The sequence below is a fragment of the Erithacus rubecula genome (genome assembly GCF_903797595.1).
Source record: "Erithacus rubecula genome assembly, chromosome: 1".
In the NCBI taxonomy this organism is placed as follows: domain Eukaryota; kingdom Metazoa; phylum Chordata; class Aves; order Passeriformes; family Muscicapidae; genus Erithacus; species Erithacus rubecula.
Genome location: NC_136658.1, coordinates 20157139 through 20170986, shown reverse-complemented (window position 1 = coordinate 20170986; position 13848 = coordinate 20157139). Strand labels below are relative to the sequence as shown.

The 13848-nt window shown below is 40.8% G+C and overlaps 1 protein-coding gene across 5 annotated transcripts; it reads right to left on the bottom strand.

The window, feature by feature from the left end:
• Positions 1 to 3015: 3015 nt before the first annotated feature.
• On the bottom strand, positions 3016 to 13719 carry SLC35A5 (solute carrier family 35 member A5). 5 transcript variants are annotated; one of them, XM_079330726.1, is made up of 7 exons: positions 13624 to 13719; positions 12219 to 12417; positions 11390 to 11488; positions 10074 to 10210; positions 6824 to 6891; positions 4809 to 5604; positions 3016 to 3392 (listed from the first exon to the last, which is right to left on the bottom strand). In XM_079330726.1, exons 2-7 carry the CDS (start codon positions 12346 to 12348, stop codon positions 3324 to 3326), a joined length of 1299 nt encoding a protein of 432 aa, XP_079186852.1. In that variant the 5' UTR covers positions 12349 to 12417; positions 13624 to 13719; the 3' UTR covers positions 3016 to 3323. The 5 variants fall into 5 exon arrangements, with proteins under 5 accessions (XP_079186852.1, XP_079186854.1, XP_079186851.1 ...); XM_079330728.1 differs by having other exon boundaries at positions 12219 to 12370; XM_079330725.1 differs by having other exon boundaries at positions 12219 to 12370; positions 13305 to 13633.
• Between the last annotated feature and the right edge of the window lie 129 nt (positions 13720 to 13848).

Genomic DNA, 13848 nt, shown 5'->3' with positions numbered 1-13848 from the left:
ACTTTCCTGTAATCTTGTTTTCATGTAAAGTCTTTAAATGAAAGCCCTTTTAACTCACATGACAAATCACATTAATTAAATGTCCTGTGCTGGGAGGGTTAACTTACAACAAAAAGAGTGCAGCACCTGATCCAAATGGCATTTTTTTTAATAACCCTGTCTGAAATTCAAAGTCAAACTGTGCAAGTACCCAGTCTAGGCATTCAGGGGGGGTTACACTTAAAAGAAAATTCCAAACAAGTTATCCACTTATCAAAGGAGGTGGGGATGGGCTCTTAAACAAAACTACACATCCAACTATAGACAGAATTTGTAGAAGATTCTGTACACTACATTCTGGTACCTGTTTCTGCCTTCAGTACAAAATGACTCTAAATCACCAGAAATTTTTAGCTGTTATTTAAAATCCTGATTTTGCAACCTACTTTTCCCTATGGAAAACTAAAAGCAAAGCCAGAAGGAACACCAGAAGGAAAGCTAAAATATCCTTTCAACAGCAACATGTAGTTATCTTGCAGGCTATAAGCATTCAGGAATTACATTTCTCCAAATTAAGACTTCATTTGGCAAAACAAATCAAATCCAGAGCACTGGATCTGTCCCTGTAGCACCACTCAGAGGACAGACTCACTCAGATTAAGGTCCCATTTCAACACACCTTAGTGGGAAGATTCTACATGACAAAGAAAAACTTTTTTCTTATATGTATTTATGGCATTTGATTCAGCTCCAAGATGGCTGTTTTCATCCATAGTATGCCATTCACAAAATAGATGACATTAATCAAAATAAATACTTCTTTAATTGACTTGTTACAAGCAAGAGAAACACAAACACATCTTTCTTCCTGGGATGTTTTGTGAACTATTTCCTCAAACCTGGAGGGAGGAATGTAATACCCTCAGCAGCAATTTAGTTCAAACGTCTGTGAATCTGGGCTCTAAATCAAAGTTTAGCATTAGTACTCATTAGCATGAGTACTCTGCCCAGTGTATTCATAAGACTACAAGCCAAACTAATGCTGCTCTCTAAAAACATCCTCATAAATTTCCATATTGTAATCTTGAGTGAATATAAGATAAGCTTTCCAACATGGAGTAGTTTCCATATAGCAGAAATACTTAATCAAGTGGGATTTCAGATGCTCTATCTCAAACATGTAACTCTATAGAATTGCTCCCCCTTGCTCACCAGGGCTGCTCTCCAGCTGACAACTGTTCACAGTGACTTCTTCTAAAAAATCTCACTTCACACACTACATTTTACCATTGCCATGGATAGTATAGTTGCAAAGATTTGCATCTTATGCTTTGGGTTACTATTTACCCTATGTTACTGCTAAGTGGATGTAAATCCTTACCCATTTTTAGACATCAGTTAGCATTCTTATTGCTGCAAAGAAGATATACAGTTCTCCTTCATTATAACAAAAACCTGCCTGGCCATCCAACATAATCTCTGAGACCTGCAACTTGGACAACAGGAAGATTTCTGTGTTAGAATAAAATCTGCAGCATGAATAAAAACTTGGATCAACAGTTGTATAATCAATACCTTTGTGCAATCTAGACTTTGGCAAATAAGCATGATAGCACTAGAGAAATTTACAGAAAGGAAAATCATTAAGCAGGAAAAAAGTTGAAAGAAAGAACTAAATGCACTTTATAATAGCTGAAGATCAGTCATTTCCATATTTCCTGTCTCTTAAAACAGGTATTTCAGGTACAAAGGTCAACAATGTTTTCTGAGACACCCATCTTTGGTTTGATGCTCTGTCTTTAAAAGTACAATCATGGCTAATTTCTATGTTCTCAATGCAAGGCAAAGGTCTTCAGAACTTCATGTAAAAAGTTACTGCTCACATAAATGCAAAGCAATCTAAAGTTAACAGTACTTTCCCTCTTTTTGAAAGTACCTGCTGAAGTTGACAGCTGAAAAAGGTAACAAACTCAGATATATATTGCAAAGCTGTATGAAATGAAAAAAAAAGTCTTATTGTCACTAAACCTTTAAGAGTTGGAGGACTTTTTAAAGTTTCATTTCCCAAAATACAACATCATAAACCAATGACAGCAACAGAGTTTCCAGAATTTATACTGAAATATGCCTTCTATTCATCTGTACAGATGCAAACAACTAGGATTTTTTATGTTGAAATAGCCTGCCATACAAGCACAATTAAATTAGATGCAAAAAAACTTAACAACAAAATTTAATTTTGTACAGTTATTCTTAATATATACTCTAAAAAATACAGGAAAAAAAAGAATAGAAAATTTAGGTTCATAGTTTATAACTTGATAGTTATAAACCATGGACCACATATGAAAACAGACTGCCCCTCTTGACGGATCAATGACAGGAGGTATGTTAATACAGCAATAAGCCATCAATACAGTACAATAAGCTTTACACACAGAGTCTGGACAGGATGGTAGAGGGGAACAAAGGCAGGACTGTCTTCAGTCCAGAGAAATGCATCACTTACTGCTTACTATACACTCTGGTATGAGGGTCTGACACTGAACTCATTGCTTATCTTAAGAATTCTTCTGACAGTATCTTTCAACTATGAAAGACACATTTTTGAAGGGAGGAAATTATAAACCAAGATATTTTCCACTGCTCTGAGAGAAGAGGCTTTAGAAACATACCAGGAATCCCTTATCAGCATCCCTGTTCCCTTGCCTGCTTCTAAATTCTCTGAATAATTTGGAACCTATTTTTCATCTCGGTCAAAATCCAGCAGATGCCTCAACAGAAATTCTGAGATCACTATGCCTGGCATTCTGCAGAATGACTTCTCTCTACAAAATGAATGCAAGACCTTATCAGACTGCCAGGGTAGAATATCACCAGATGACATTGCCACCTGCACTCTCTTGCTCAGTGCTCCAGATGTTGAAGGGCATTACTGTAGCTGCATAATATTTGTTTTCAGTAGTGGGCTCGGTGCAAACTAAACCTCTACACAAAGCCTTTCTAAACACACACATAGAAAAGATAATACATTCATACTGTTTAACGAACTTTTGTTTTATTCAAGCTCTTTCAAAGTTAGGCCACGTAAGCTGCATGTAAAATTCACCAGCTGCTACAATGGCATTCCAGATTTCCATTTCCCCAGACACTGGGAGACAGGCACAAAGGAATACAACTCTCCATATATACAGCTTGAATATTGTCCTCATCCATGTTTGACATCCAGCCCCAAACCAGTTCCAATCAGTCTGTCAGTGGGGAAAAACAACCTTCCCCTATGTTAATAAGGGATTAACTCTCTCTCACTGTGAGTAATAGCACTCCTCCAAGCCAGCCTCATGCTAGAGGGAATCTTCATCTGTATCAATGTCACTGCTTGGTTTGTTCAACCTCTCAAATTCTTCTCCATCCTATGGGAACCAGAAGTAAAAGAGGACAGTGTGAGCAAAAGTCATCTTGATATTAATACCATAGGAAAAAAAAGGAAGAGTAAGGCTTATTCTGAAGGTATCACTTAAAGCAAAATCAAGATCCTGTAACTTAAATCTTTTACTAGTGTGTTAAAAGGTTTAGAAAACATATACTCATAAAAACCATTCCCTGCATCTTTAACACTTTTTAGTGACTCACTGCCTAAAACAGCTTATTGCTCATTCTTCCATACAGTCATAAAATGGTTTGGGTTGGAAGGTACTGGAAGGATGCTAGAAGGTGTCCCTGGAGCCTTCTCTTCTCCAGGATGAAGATCCCCAACCCTCTCAGCCTGTCTTCACTAGAGAGTTGCTCCAGCCCTCCAATCACCTTGCCCAGACCTAAGTGTCCAGAGCTGAACACAGTACTACAGCTGGGTTCTCACAAAAGCAGAGGGTCAGAATCACCTACCTTGACCTGTTGGTCATGCTGCTTTGGATGCAGGCCAAGACAGAGCTGCCTTTGCATGCTCACATAGTGCTATTTGTTTCTACAACAGCTGCTTAGTTCTAAGTGCTAAAATAGATGACACCTGGCATACCAAAAATACATGAATTTGTGTTATTTGTTATTAAACAACAACCTAAAAAGGCACCATGTGGAATTTCTGGAAAAAATCTCCAAGTTTAATGTTTGCTGGAAGGCAGTGGGGACAGCGCTCTCTGCTGGTTCCAATGAGCATCCACAGCCCACCAGTAGCTGCGGGCTGATGCACACGAGCATGAACCTTCCCATCAGGAGACTGCTCAGCCCAGCTGAATGACAGCTCTAAGAGCAAGCCACCCACCCACACCTTCTAGGTAACTAGATCACTGTTCAAATCAGAACAAACAACACTAGCAGGCCTGGAAGAAAAACCCCAAACCATGTTAAAACTGAATTTAAAGACTGCCTTTTTGTCTTCAGCTATCTTTGACTGCTATTGTAGTAAGAACCTTAACATCAAATGTGTTAACTTCCTCATCATGTGGCCCAAGCTACACAGCCTTACCAGTTCTTAGGTAAAATTATTTCCCAGGTATCAATTCCAATTTCTGAATGCCCTGCGTAAGTAAATTCTCTTGGTTAAAAAGCTTTCAAGATAAGATTTGTATAAAGCTGAAGTTGCTCACAAGACTGCCTACAGTTGCAGCAGGAAAGCAATGCTTACCTAGGTTTCTCCATTTCAACAAGTGGCACATGGAAAGCAATACACAAGACTTTAGGAAATACTGCAGAACTGCGGTGTTAAGGGATGAATCTAGTCACACACAAGTTGATTCTTTCAAACATTTCATAGCATAAAGGGAGGTAAAACAAAAGTGAAACCAAAGGAGACAAGTACAAGAAAACAAAGGAGACAAGACAAGCCTTACCCCACTTGACCTCTCCCACGCATCTCCTTTGATGAGTTTTCCCCTTTCCCGCAGAGTGGTATATTCCAGACCTCTTGTTTTACAGGCATTATAAATGAATATGGAGAGAAGCACTACAGGAGCTTCCAAAAAGAACTCTACAGAAGGCCTGAAGTCAAAGATGATGAAAGACACAGCGGTGATGATGACAGTGTTGATCTGAGCAGTCATTACATGGAACATGTTGTCTCGGAACTTCAAGATGAAGGCTACAGACAGCCCCAGGAAAGCTGTGACAAATATAAGAGCCACGGAGAAGATGTTGTGCCCATAAAAGAAGCCACAGTTCCCTATCTGCCTCCGGTCCTTAGCCTGCAATGCCAGCATGAGCCCATTGAACAGCACCCCAAAGGCATAGAGTTTGCTGTTCTGTGTGAAGATGCTTTCCCCATCTTGATCTACATCTTTCAGCATCTTTTCATTGTAGATGTTAGCCAGGGCAGACACAAAACACTGCACTATAATAAGCAGATGGCCCAGGCTGAGGCGAAGAGGCTTCAATGCTCCTGCCATGGTACTGGTCACATTCCACTGGAAGCTGTGAAGGAAACTTGGTGCTGCACAGTTGCCCTTTTCCACACACGCTTCCTCAGGTCCAGTAGCGAGAAGGCAGTGGTTAGAAGGCCTAAAAAACACATTATGATGAAATCCATGTGCAGCCAAGCTGTGCTGATGGCCTCCAGTTCCTCGAGTCAGGGCAACGATGGACAGGAATAAAATCACCAGAGACGCCCACTGTACCCAAGAGAGTCTTCGCCTGGTACACAAAAAAGCCACTAAATTTAGAAACACAGTGGCACAAATTAAAAGACAGAACATCCAGATCTATAAAACATATAAAAGGCATTATGCCACAGATAAGGAGACAGAGAGGTGTAAAGAAAAGTCTTTTCAGAATACAGTAAAATGCCAAAATGGAACACGCTTTTCTAGGGCAAAGGGGGCCGAGTCTGGCAGTCAGAGATGCACAAAAATGAAGCATTCTGAAGAAATAAGGAAAAGGAAAGCCATTCAAGATCACATTATTTCTAGATACTGACTGCCTAACAACTTAAAAGCAACTCTTGTCTCCATGGCAACAAAGGTCTGATGAATAAAGGAAAAAAAGCACAGACATCCAAATAATTACCATCTTTCTTTGGAAAACATTCACTATATCGCTCTTTTACCCCACAATTTGGAACCCTTTTCTAGTATTTTATTATGGCAACCCTTACAAATCTACAAATGTAATTCATGAGACTATTAGAATAATTTATACTGTTTTTCTGCTCAAACAAAGCCTGTTTATCTTTGTGAAAATTTGGAAGATTAAGTGAACTTGTGTGACTTCACAAGAGACACAAAACTAAAATGAGAAAAAGCATTTCTAGTCAGACCATCAGGCACTGTTTTGGCATATTAACACCTATAGGAAAGCTTGTTTGTGCCATATTTAACACAAGCAACTTTTACAGTGTAAAGTTAATACCCATTTCCCTGACAGCCTTATTTGAATCTAAATCATACTACAAAGAGCACAAATTCAGCAAAGCGGAACACAGTCTGGCTTTTGTCCCATGAATAATGACCCAAACACACCTCTATCTTTCACTCTTCTGTATCTCATTTCCTCTTACTAGACCATGTTTACACTCAATTATGAACTGCAACAGACCGATAAGAAGTACTGGCAATAGAATAAATAAAATATTTAATGTATAAATGAAAGCTTTCTTCTTACCATTTAATGACTATATAATCATTATTTCAACTGTTTTCTACTAGAGTTGACCAAATGTGTAGATATAGGAAGGGACTCCTAATAACATATTATTTCCTACACCTTCAGATGTAGAAGGTAAAACCACTTCTCCAAGCTGGTCTAGTTGCAAGAAAAGAGAATTACTGTTCCCATCAGACAAAGAGAAAAAAAGTAGCTTAACTTCAAAGCAAGGAAGATTTAAATTTCATTTACTTTAGCAAATGCTACTTACTTTAGCACTATCCTGAAGAGAAGAGCTGTTGTTATAATGACAAAATTTGAGAAGAGTACAGCCATTGCCTTGAAAGAGAAGGAGAGGAACAAAGTCATACTCTGATATATTCAGACACACTGTGGACACCAAAGGCTACAAACTTCATGAATTCATCTTCCTGCAAGGTGTCAGAGTGAAAAGTACTGGTTCTGAATTTTCTTCCTCACCCAAATGGTACAATAACACACCTGTAAAATGATACTTAAGTCCCATTTCAAAATCTCGGGGAAACCACAGAGCTCAGACTCCACTGCAGTGGGGAAAGCTATACTGAAATGAAGATGTGAGGAAACCAATGCAACAGAAAACTAACTTAACAAAGAACAGTTTAGTTTTCAATCAGACCAGTTCCCCAGCTGGGCTAACCACTCAGCTGCAAGAACACCTGTGTTGGCACGAAGGAGGAAGTTGCTCCAAAATGAGAATAAGCAAAGAATAAAGCAAGGTGAGGCTACTCCTGGCTGCCATTTGCAGTGTTTATGGAATTCCAGACTTGGATAAGGCACTTGTAGAAAACAAACTTCTTGTATGTCAAGTGCTCTAGCTGTAAGTTTATCAAAGATAAAGAGGTGCTTGGCTTGAATTTCCAAGACTGCAACTGTAACTTTTAAAAAAAAAAAATCATCTATTTCAAATTACAACTGAAGACAACACTAAAGATTCTGTTTAATTTGGGAATAAGTACATATAATAATTTCAGTGCTCTACTCCATGGCCACGATCCCAAGCCGCAAATACCTTGTGGCAAGGATTGTCTGTTTTGTCTCTGCATTAGACATGATGTATACTGGGACATCAGACCAAGAAGAGGCTCTTTTAAGCACTCCAGTTACCAGTAAAGATCAGAACCCACCAGCACTAGTAGGAAAACAGAAAATCCTCTTTTGAGGGTGGGGGGGGGGTTTTGCAAACTAGCTGTTATTCCAGACCTCCCTGTATAGTCAGTACATGTAAAAAAGATCCAGGCAACTGAAGTTTTTGGTCCAACTGAGTCTCAGAGTGAACTCACCTTTTTAGATAATTTTACACAAAAGCATATATGGATTCAGGAGTACAAACACAGACCTTTTATTGAATTTTCTCATTATTCCCAATTCTGCTACAGTGTCTTTTTCATTCACCCAGAGGAAAAGCACTGACTCTTTCCTCATTATCTTCATTCCGCTTTATCCCAACATACTCTCTGCTGAACAACAATTCTAATGAAATAGCACAACACAGGTTCTCACATAAGCTGAAGACTTACTGACTATGAGACACCTGCCTAAGAAAACATATCTTCGTTTCCCATTTTGCAAAATTAAAACTCAGTAAATATTCATGTTAGGTGAACACTGTGGAAGGAGAAAAAATTAAACAAGGAAATCTGGCAGAAATTACTCTGGAAAAAAAGAGCCTTTAAGCAAAATGTAGAAGTGCTTCACAAACACTCTGGTTTTGCTTTACAGCCAATGTCCCCCATCCAACATGTCTGGTAACATTATGAGCAAGATCTTTAGAAGGATAGTTTAAAAATTTAATTTTGAGTAACTGTTCTCCGAAACCTCAAGAGTCCTCTGCCTAGATAAAAGGGAATATGAATATCGAAGTTCCCCATGCTACTATCTGCACACCACAAGCAAAATCTCAAAAGGTAAGTCCCTGGGAAATTCAGCCACTAAAAGTATCAACAGTTGCAGCAAAAGTTTCAAGCAGAAAAATCTCAATAAAGGAACTCTTTAATACCAGCAACTGCCTACCCAGGTACTACTTGTGCCCAAAACTACATTGTATTTAAAGTCACATGATGAGGTTCAGTCAGGTATGCCATCTTCCATTTAAGCATCTTCACATTCCACATTCATGGTCTAGTACACTACCAAGTTATTCTGTCTTCAAGATATTTAGTTCTCTTTTAATACTTCTTTATCTTAATAATAATATGGTTTCATCTAATCATAATAGAATTTCTCTAATTAAAAGATGCTAAAAGTTCTAAAAAGAGGAATCTTAGAGCACATGTTCTGAGAGGAGAGAGACAAGTAATATCTGTGTGTGTATGCAAAACAAAAGCTGTGCACATTACAAATGATTACCTTAACTGAACCAAATGAAATTGCTTAAGAGAAAAATAGCATTTATGTAATCTCCTACACATCAGGCTTTGTTTCTACTAATATTATAGCTGTATTTCCTTCCTAAAACTAAAAACCAAAACAAATCGAAACAACCCACAAACAAACAAACCAAAAAAACAAATCCAAGCCAAACCAAGCAAAAAACATCCTCACCACCACCACTAAAAAAATCCCATCAATAAAAAATCCCTATACAACAAACCACAGAACCAAGCAGCTGTGCATGTTATTTTAGGATATCTGACTCTTCATTTTATTAGTTTTTTTCAGCTGAGTCCTGTTCTAGACTCTGAACTGGACTGTCCCTGGCAGAAATATATACCTAAGAGAACAATATTTTAAAGAGAAATTCTGATAGAGAAGGGAGAACACTGCTTATTTTTAATGTTCAACAGGGATAGCCACAGTATTTTACAGCATGCACAAGCCATCTGTTTCCATCTTACTGCAAACATAGATTCTGAACCAAAAAGTATCATGATACAAAAATAAAAGCAAGCACAAAACCTGTACCATTTCCTGAGCGCATGCAGGTTCATCCAAAAGGATGAGGGTAGCTAGAAGAAAGTAACAACTAAATTTTGTACCTAAACATAACTAACAAAAAAATGCAAAAATTAAGTCAGTTTTCTTCATCCCGTTCTCAGTTTCTGTTACACTTACTTCCTTTGTGAGATTATGTTCACTCACTTTGTGTCACATACACAGAGTGGTGAAAGCCCCATAGAAAAGTACAGTTCAAATAATAGTAAGAGAAACAAATGGATTGAAAAAGAAATACAGAGTTGAAGAAGGCAAAGGAGGAAAAATATGAAACCCCCTCCCAACTTCTTAAGCACTTCACCCTATTTCTTAATCACTTTGGATTGAGAAAATATAGGCTCTTCTCTACTGAAAGCTGCACAACACTGACCAGTGAGCAAGAGAATGGAAAGATAACAGATTATTCTTTCACCTGCCAGTGTTAAAACAGCAGACAGCCTCAGTTAGAACCTGGCCTTGCCAGTGTTAATAACCATGGCAGACAGCCTAAGAGCAGCATTACCCACTAAGATATTAGAAGTCACCTTACCCAGTATAAGTATACTTACTGGCTGGAGGTAGGACAGTACATAGAAGACAATCAAGTTATCCAAAAAGTAAAGAAAGGCAGGAATTGACCATTTCATGGAATTACACACATTCTTCCAGGAAAAACATTCAGAGAGATTATCCATACAACCCTTTTCTGAAAGGAAAAGAAATCTGTAAGAAAGACATCCTATTATTGAAAGCCCATTGCCTTGTAACAGAACAGGTACCACTGCTCTCTTTTCAGGAACACCATTAGATTGAAAACACTTGGGTTCCACAACTCTCTGGCAACACAGGGACCTGTGTTCCAGGGCAGAACACACAGCTGGAGCAGCAACCCTGTGTGGTGTTCACCTCCTTGCTTCAGCAGAGAAAACACCTGAAGAACCTGTTACATCCATCACAGCTTTTGTCCACTGGGAACAAAAATTCCATTGTCAATCATTCTTTGAGGGCCAAAAAGCACCCCAGAGTCCCTACAGAATGGTGACATCCATACTGGGTGTAACTTCCTGTTGATTATTGATCAAATCTACAACAGGAACAATGACACACAGTGGATTCCTTCACAGAGTACCCAAAGGTCAGCCAGTAAAGTCAGAAGTGCAAAATAAACCAGAACTCAGTATTTGCAGACCATAGCACATAATTTGGTTATAAAGAGAACATATACTAAGAAAAGAAGAAAGAAATGACAAAGCACAAAAAAATAACATTTACTTAGGTATTCAGGACACAAACTTTAGGAGGAAGACTGTGATAAACTTTAGACTACTCCAGTGCTGGTGCCAAAAGTGCTTTATTAGCACAAATTTTAAACTACCCAATGATAACTAATCCTCTCCTGAAGCACCAACACATTGAGTTCAGCAAAACTCAGACATCTGGATTAAAAAAAAAAAAAAAAAAGAAAAAAAAAAGAGAACCAGAAAACATGCAATCAGCAGCAGACAATGATAGCAAACACTGATTGAATATATTTACTATCTTAGGTAAGTCTGTACTAAATGGTGAAGGTGAAAATTTTACTAGCTTGCCAGAGCTATGACTGTTTCCTGAAGAAGTAGACAAAACCAACAGTTCAATTTAACATGAACCTACAGTGCCTGACACCCACTTCCAATTTAAATATTTGTTCTGTACCATTTTGAAACGCTAAGAATTTAATCTCTCATAGTTTTTACATCGGGACAGAAAAGAAGGAAAAGACAAAAATCACCTGCAATGCAAAACCTGCAGCAAGTGAAGAGTGTCATCTGCTGTTAAAAGTGTTTTAAGACAGCAAATCTTAGAATGTCAACACATTTTAGTTATTTAAAACATAGGTACTTACCTTTTTTCCTATTCCAGAGTGCCAACACTACACATAGGACCAGTTTTACTACTTCAGAACACATGTTCACTGTTGCAGGAAGATAATCATACTTGTTATCTGTGGGATCCAGCAAATCAGAGAGTACACAATCAGTTTCTGTCTCCTGCATCTATAATTAGAGCAAGAATCTATTTTAACCATTCCAATCACAATTTTAGTCACAAAAGTCAGAACTTTTGTTATAAATGTTACAAAGTTTATGATATACAACTTTCTGAATAGCCTCTTTTCTAAGTTGAAATCTTTCCTCATTTGGTCCCAGCGTACAGTAGAACTTTTCTGGAAGAACATGGCTGTTTTTAAAAAAAAAAATTTAAATGAGAAAGTTTCCCCCAAGGACCAATATGGTCTTTTTTAACCCTCACAAAAAAAATGGCTTCCAGGATGACATAACCTTTTTTTAGGACTAGCAATACTAGCCAGCTTTAGCACACCCACTAGGATACCACTCTCCTAAGCCTGTTGAAAGAAAACCATTTCAATAAAATCATGTATTGCCAATAGTGCTTACACAACAATCTTGTCCTTGAAGAATAAGCTATAAAATAAATCACCTGCCTCATCTTTTAAAGGTACATCATACACCCTGCAACACAAGTTATACCTTTATGGTAGACCACTGGCTAGACAGAAATTTTCCAGTGCAGAAACACAAGTCTCTATAAAGATAATAGAACGTTTATGCAAAGAACTCTGCAGGTAGAGAAGTAGGTTTTTTGGACATGTTATAGCCCAAACATCAACACTTTCTTATTCAAGGTACATCATGGGTATCACCCAACAGTACCTTCATTGGCAGAATACTTCATCAGGAGGATTCGACTTGAGCCCAACGTAATGAACACTCCTGCAAGCAGAAGGGTCTGGCTGGTTGTCTTGGAGCAAAAGGCAAATCGACTACTGCACTCCAACTTCATTCTGCTGCCTCACTGTCAGTGCCTTCGGATGGCAGGATAAAAATCCACTATAAACATTACTTCCAGAAACTGGTTACACAAGGCAAAATAAGTGTATTTTACTGCTTTGTGTTACATAAAGATGCTTACATCATAGAGCAAACAATTATCTTGTTCTACAACTATTGCTTTCTCATTAAAAAAAAAAAAAAGATTGAGTTCAACCTATGACCACACACTGCCATGTCAATTAGACTATGGTACAAAGTGCCACATCCAGTCTTTCCTTAAAACACCTCCAGGGATGGCAACTCCATCACCTCCAATTTCTACATATAATCATCCTTTCTGTGACAAAATTCTTCCTGATGTCCAACCTAAACCTCCCGTGGCACAGCTTAAGACAGTGTCCTCTTGTCCTGTTGCCGGTTGCCTGGGAGAAGAGGCTGACGCCCACCTGGCTACACCCTCCTTTCAGGTACAGAACACCTGGGAGAAGGATATGTTACAACGACTGTCAAAGCGACATAAACGATGTATGCACAGGGACTCTGAAGGTGGTACAAGGAGGCTGGTTCCTGAGAAGTCTGCAACTACGGCATACAGACTTGCTAAAGGATTAAATATTCCACACGCTTTTTTTTTCTTTAATATTTTTTTAAGGAGCTCTCGCTCCTAATCCCAGCAAGGAGAAGCGTTACAGCAAGGGAGCGAGACCAAGCCCTCGGAGCTGACCCGGTGCCGGCTCGTTCCCAGCGGCGGGGGCGGCGCAGGGCAGCCGGAGCCGGGCACCGGAGCCGCGTCCTCCGCCTCCGGCGCCGCCGTTACTCGCCCGATCCGTTAACGGCCCCGGGGACCAACAGCGGCCGAGGGAGGAACGGGAACCGAGAGTGCCTCCGGGCCAGCTGCGAGCTGGGCTCCATCCCACGCCGGCAGGGCGGCCGGAGCGCGGCGAACCGCACCGGGGGGACACCCACCTCACCACCTCCACCGCGGCGGAGGAGGAACACCCGCCGGGCTTTGCCGACCGCCTCCTGCCACGTCGCCGCTCCGAGCTGCAGCCGCGAGTGGCGGGGCGGCGGCCGCGCGCGGCGAGCGGGGATCCGAGGCAGCAGCGCTCGGTGCTCGGATGCCGCGGCCAGGCGCGCCGGGTCCCGGGAGGCTGCGGCAGCACGGTAACCCTCGCTCATCCCCACCGCCCGGGCCGCGCTCCTCCCGGATCCCGCCCGGAGTTCCGAACGAAGCCCCTTCAGCGCTCCCCCCCGCTCCCGGCTCACCCCCCCTCCCCGGCCTCACCTGGCGGGGCGGGGCCGCACGCTCGCGCGCCCCCGCCTTGCCTAGCCTTGCCCCGCCCCGCGCGAGCACGCGCGCGCCCTCCTCCCCCGCGTCAGCCCCGCCCCGCCCCCTGACTTCGGGGAACTCGGGAGCTCCGCCCCCTCTCCAGCTCGCGCGCGCCCCCCGGCGGCCGCGAGAGCAGCGGCCCTGCCCCTCCCCGATTTTCCGCCTTGCGCGCGCGCACCG

What these genes read in the sequence shown, in the direction of transcription:
- SLC35A5 (XM_079330726.1), bottom strand. Translation starts at nt 12,348, where the DNA reads ATGAAGTTGGAGTGCAGTAGTCGATTTGCCTTTTGCTCCAAGACAACC. An exon ending in GAAGTATTCTGCCAATGAAG is followed by an intron (nt 11,489 to 12,218) that starts GTACTGTTGGGT and finishes TGGATCCCACAG; the next exon opens with ATAACAAGTATGATTATCTT. An exon ending in CGTGGGAGAGGTCAAGTGGG is followed by an intron (nt 3,393 to 4,808) that starts GTAAGGCTTGTC and finishes TGGTTCCCATAG; the next exon opens with GATGGAGAAGAATTTGAGAG.